This window comes from Cupressus sempervirens, chromosome 6, assembly GCF_028749045.1.
Source record: "Cupressus sempervirens isolate cs-2001-9-10 chromosome 6, ASM2874904v1, whole genome shotgun sequence".
In the NCBI taxonomy this organism is placed as follows: Eukaryota; Viridiplantae; Streptophyta; class Pinopsida; order Cupressales; family Cupressaceae; genus Cupressus; species Cupressus sempervirens.
The window spans coordinates 10,824,519-10,830,518 of record NC_143123.1 but is presented as its reverse complement, the minus strand read 5'-3'; the positions used below and the strand labels follow the sequence as shown (position 1 = coordinate 10,830,518).

General features: G+C 33.9%; 1 protein-coding gene across 5 annotated transcripts in view; it reads right to left on the bottom strand.

Moving 5' to 3' along the window:
• Nucleotides 1-2,107: 2,107 nt before the first annotated feature.
• Nucleotides 2,108-6,000, bottom strand: part of LOC149550759 (uncharacterized) — a 44,981-nt gene continuing 41,088 nt past the window's right edge. For 3 of the 5 annotated variants that reach the window (XM_089786312.1, XM_089786314.1, XM_089786316.1), the window contains 7 exons: nucleotides 5,806-5,954; nucleotides 5,516-5,649; nucleotides 4,165-4,372; nucleotides 4,007-4,057; nucleotides 3,351-3,893; nucleotides 2,715-2,894; nucleotides 2,108-2,616 (listed from right to left, as the gene is read on the bottom strand). In XM_089786312.1, coding sequence (XP_089642438.1) covers nucleotides 2,431-2,616; nucleotides 2,715-2,894; nucleotides 3,351-3,893; nucleotides 4,007-4,057; nucleotides 4,165-4,372; nucleotides 5,516-5,649; nucleotides 5,806-5,954 — 1,451 coding nt within the window. In that variant the 3' untranslated portion in view covers nucleotides 2,108-2,430. The remainder of the gene's footprint in view (nucleotides 2,617-2,714; nucleotides 2,895-3,350; nucleotides 3,894-4,006; nucleotides 4,058-4,164; nucleotides 4,373-5,515; nucleotides 5,650-5,805; nucleotides 5,955-6,000) is intronic. The other 2 variants (XM_089786313.1, XM_089786317.1) reach the window with 2 other exon arrangements.

The following is a 6,000-nucleotide window of genomic DNA, read 5'->3' as shown; positions in this document are numbered from 1 at the left end:
CTAATTTGCTGTAAATTTATATTTTTAAATTTGTTTTCCCTGTTTATTAAAATTTTCTTGCAGAGCTAGACATAAGTTGCAAAAGGGTTTGATTGTTTTGTATTTTTTGTGATTTTCAATAAGTAATAACAGAAGTACAATAACATGAACCAATTCTGAAAATATATTCCGAATATATTTAAAACAAAGTTGCTTCAAGCAGATTTTTCTGAATATATGCCTAATAAGTAACCAGATGAAGATTTATAATCATATCCAAATGAATACAACCAAGGTCAAAGCCAACCTGAAGGCATAAATGAGAAATATGAGCCCAGAAAGAAGTTACGGCCAAATTCTAGCTCTTCAAGTGCTGCACGTGGGAAAGAATATGGCTGCCAGGCACGGCCATACAACTGCAAAGTATCCACACGTGGATAAAATGTCCAAACCCCAAGTAAAACTCTAACTCAATACTACATTCCCCTGAAGAAACAATGCATAATCTCCAAGATGCTTCTGACTGCTAACAATCCAAACCACTGTTTTGGGGGCTACGTCCCAAACAGGCAAAGCAAGAGGGTTTGGCGTCCCAAATGCTAAAAGCTCAATCAGAGCCAAAAACTCAAATCCAAAATGTAATATGTCAATAATACCTTCAAACTTTGTCTTCATCTCCTTATAACCCACCAAACTTAGCTCAAACCCTAAAAGTGTCTCCATGTGGCGTTGGGTTATGAAATAATATATTTCTTATTTTTAAAATGGTCAAGTATCCAAAAAATGACATTTTTCCCAATAGAAAGAAATTTGTTCACCGAAATGCTCTGAGTCAAAAGAGAAATATTTAGAAAAGTTCAAGACCTTTCCAACGAGCTATTACACCAAGGGATAAGCAATCCAAATGAGGCCAAAAACCTCTTATTACTCCAAAATGGCTATGACTTAGCCTTATTTAATTATTAAACGCTAACTTAGGAAATATTAAAAATATGACCCAAATAGCCACAAAATGCCCAACTAACATCACAAACCATAAAATCATCCTGTCACCTTTCTGTGATTGAAGTTGGAAATCAAAGATCCACTGGCAATCTCATCCCTAAAATCTAGGGATGCTCCTAAAATTTAGGAAACAAGCCCTATCCCTCTGAAACTGAACCCAAAGAGTAATCTCATGGAGACCCAACCCTGGGCAAGATCATACCTCCTAAACAATAGGAACTACCTCCTAAAAACAAGAAACGTCTCCCAAATACAGATGTGATTGTTATATAAATCATATATATATATATATATATATATATATATATATGAGGATTTGTCTAATTGATGACTAACCAAAAACCAAAGAAGAAATATCTCTATGTCAATTGAATCCAACTAAAGCTACAAAATTAACACATAATACAAGGATAAGAGCACAAAACATTTTTTTGCTTGTATTCCAGAGAAGCCTAGATAGTATTTGTATTGAAGATAATTGACAAGAAGGTTACTGAACCTTAGCCTTGATTAAAATCTATCAAATTTCATCTCAAATCTATTATTGAAAAGCTATAATATGGAATATTCATTCTAGTTTACAAATTATTTGTAAATAGATGCGAATTCTTCTAATAATGCAAATCAGTTACAAATATATACAGATTTATGGTAAGCAAGACAAATTATAAATAAATCAAAATTTTATAAGATTTAATCATCTTTAGTTAACTTCTTAAATCTTTTCTTTAATCTTTTCTTGAATTGATACAATTTTACTTTAAGTATACTCAATAATCCTGAAATAAATAGCATAAAAATATAATAGAAATGTATTTTAGGAATTTACATATATGCTTTCTTTGTTTTAAAAAAATTCTAAAAATTATTAGAATTTTAAATAATTTCCTTTCGAATTTTATATAGCTCTGATTGTTTATGTTTTCAAATATATAATTACAAACACGTGTCTACAGTTTCTTAAATAATTCCCTTTCGAATTTTCGATAGCTCTGATTTTTTACGCTTTCAAATATAAAATTACAAACACGTGTCATACAGTTTCTTGCAATAAAATGAGAAAAAATCGTTACTTTTAATACGTCAAGCATGCCAAGGCAAATCGACTTGTGTGAAAAAGACATTCCTCCACAACTTCAAGCTTTTGAACTTTCATCAATATCTGCTTCATTGACATTGCGTTAAGTACTATAGGCATGGCACGTGTCTTTAAAGATTATATCCTACATAGAATTAACAATGAAATAAAATGAATGATTTTAATGATGAGATTGAGCAGTCAAACTGCCCTAAGAATAGCATCACCAAGCAATCGCCATGCTGTTCTCATTGCCGGATCTTCTACTGTTTTCCTTGAGTAACAAGACTGTGATATAATATCTAGATAGTATCATATATCATATATTAATATAGGGATAAGTAGAATTATTTCTTGAACTGCTGTATCTAAGAAAATTCATAAACCAGCCTTCTTCCGGAAATACAAAGAGCACATGTCCATGGCACATCAGAAACTGGAGGCAAAGGTGGATCCAGACAAAATGTATGTGCAGCTCTCCTTGAACAACGATGGCATTTCAGAAGAAGTTCCTCTGTATCCCCACTCCCACATATATTGCAATGTAAATTCTCCTAAATGCAAACAACACATCTATAGTTAATTCTTACCATTTGACTGAAAGATTAATTGTTTAGCAGCATTTGACTACTGAACTAAGGAGAAAATTTACCCTTGGGAGTTGCAGATTCTCTTCCAGACCATTCTCACCAACTATATATATATTATTATGTGTAAACTCTGGGAGAGTCTGAGAATAGGTTTTCTGATCATCACAATCGGCGTGGTTCTTAAAAATAAATTCAAAGATTTCCTTACATACGGGGCAACGGGGTTTCTTTTTCTGGGAGACCTGTAAAACAACCAAGACATAAAATGAGCTTAGAAATTTACTCTTTACTGTATATTCTGTTTTTATAAAAAGAATTTTGATCAATTGAAATATATTATGAAGTATGATAAGTTTGTAACACGTCCAACAAGCAAACATGAAAAAGATTGTGGATCAAAATTTAACTATCAATTGGCCCTAGGTCAAATGGTGAGGTTGAAGGGTTCTCGATGAGCCCACTAGAGAACAAGTCTTGCTGAGTGCAATGCTCTGCCATGTAAAAATAATGAAGCCAGGACCGTGTGGAATGGATACTCCATAGCCCTTGACCCTTAGCTAAAGAGTTTCAAACTAAAGGCTCATCTCCATGAGGAAAAGTTAACTAAGCAACCAGTACATAGAGAGGCAGCCTCAAAAATATAATCATCACAATGAGAGTATGGCTTAAAACATAGGATGGCCAATAATATGGCTTACCTCTACTTTAGCCCATTTGATGATGCAATCTAAGCAGAAATGATGTCCACATGGCAGAATTCCCCTTGATTCACTGGCCTCAGTCAAACAGATTGGACATGCTACCACGTAAGAAAAATTATGATCTGATGAAGGGCTTGGAAACAAAGGTTTCCCAACGTGTTCGATATCTATATCTGTGTCAACAGTAGATTCATAAGTCTGCCTCTTAATTGATTTTTTCCTACTTCCTGTAGATGTACAGTGGATAACTTCAATACCAACTTTTGGAGAGGAAAACCCATGACCTGATTCAGATACACTCTGTAATTTCTTCAAACCACTATTTTCCTTATCCTCAACAATATTACAAGCACCAATTGGTTCTCCTGTGTCATCCGGAAAAGGTGTGATATAATTCAAAATGCTACCATAGTCTGATTTTTTCACTAGACGACGTGTTTTTCTTCGTTGTTTCTCCATATTTTGCTTTGAAGTTGAACAATTGCTGTCGTCAGTTTGAGACTTCTGATTATGCAATTTGCTGGTCAAGTCCTGTAACCGCTAGTTACAGAAACAATCACCAAAGAAAACTGTCAGTTCAGTGTTCAATCTCTGTGGTCCCTCCAAAAAACACATTGAAAAGGTTTCTCATGTGCATCAAGTCAAGTACTTACCTGTTTATGATGAACTTGATTATCTCTTCTTGTCGAGATAGTCCTATTATTCTGCGTTATAATACCCAGAAAAAATTCAAATATCAAAGCTTTGGCCTTCAATCATATACTAGTATTGTTCATAGCGCATATTCAAAACTCTATGGAAAAAAATATACCTCTTCATTATTATTATGTGATGATCTTGCTGCAACTTTGGGACTCTTAAAGCAGTTTCCTTGAACTTTTAATGGAGATTCCCTGTAGAGAATTGATGTTGAAGAATCAGATTTTACAAATGCCTTGTCATCAGACAAAGGTCTTTTTTGTCTAGTCACTTCTGCAAGTACAGGAGGTTTCCATGATAAACGCCCTACCTCTTGACCACTGCAATTTATCCAAAGTTTTCAAATTTTGAATCCCTCATAAAATAAAGTGAAAATCATCTTTTTAACATGATAGTCCACCTGAATCTTACTTAAATGAAGTTAAGAAATGGGTAAGCAAATCTAATAATTTATATGAATATTACAACATGAACTAGTGAAATTAACATTTTGTTTGCACAAAGTTCCGTTGTTACGAGTAAGTATCTTAGATCAGAGACCATGAATGTTTGGTCTTGAAACATGTGGATTAGCTAATTAAAATCAGATGACATTGATGTTTCTATTCAGAAACATAAGCAAGCACCATTCTTTCTGTGAATATTCCTTCAAGCCAAACACATGACAAAAACAAGTTAAAGATGATCCACAAACAGAAAAGAAAGATAACATCTCAATGAGCAACACTCTCAATATTTCACTGAGTATTTCTGAAATTTAACCATATTTTGGCTGTTAAACCTGACTCCTATAGATTAGAATGTTTCACGTTGTCGGAAAACTCTTCAATTTACTAAATATTTACTTTTATAGATTTAAAGAATTATTTACAAGATTCCTTCTTGTCCTGTGGTCTACAGAACTTTCATCACTTAACCCCACTCAAAAAGCCAAGGTTGCAAGCCCAAGCAAGACTCGCATTAAATTTTCTAGCTGAATAAAACTTCCTTATTCATTGAGGATATATAATTTGACAGCTACAAAGTGACAGAGAGCTTTAGAAAGTGCAGAAGGGCTTCTCCATGTTTGAAACCATAAAGTATGGTACTCACACCCACAGAAGGGGGATGCAACGTAGACAGGATTCAAGTTTTCAACTGTTAGAAAAAGCATAAGAGTAAAGACAAAGTATTTCATCAGAACAGAGTATATCCTCTATAAGTAGATTCAAAGACCAAATTCCCAGATTTCACAGTACACAAATAAGAAACCTTCAACCTGGAATCAGGGATAGAACAAATCAACAATAAAAATATGGATATGCTATGAAGATTAGAAATGACACATGTTAACATTTTGGATTGTAGCAATGATGCAAAAACAGGAAATTTCAAACTTTAATTTGCTCATAGAATGTAGACCGTGGATGCTCTCACTTTAAGATAAAATAATTTAACCTAGAATTTTAAAATATCATATTTACCAGCACATGATGTAAGGATTCTCACTCAGATGCCTTCCTGCCTGTAAACATTCTTCAAACCATCTATGGTTAACTATGGTTAGCCTGAGTTTTTTTGCCAGTTCAAATCTGGGCCCTTGAAATTTCCTGCAAACCTGTAAAACAAAGTTTGTTTGCATGGAAAAGTTTTGACATATGTAACAAGTTCAAAAATCTCCATAGATGTCCTAGAACTTAAGAAAATCCAACAATTTCTAGTAGAAAAATTTAATCCAGAGATCTATGTTTGCTTGCAAAAATCAACATCATACCACATGTGTGTTGCTCTTAGTGAGGCTACCAGTGTATGTTGCACCAGTTTTAATAATTAATTCAATGAGGTTGGCTTTTTCTTCCCCTCTGTAACCACTAGTAGTGACAATTACAGTTTCCATGCCAGGAATATACCTGTCGCTGCTCCCTGAAAGTTACCAAATGTGTGAGAAACACACGGTTTGAGGCACTAT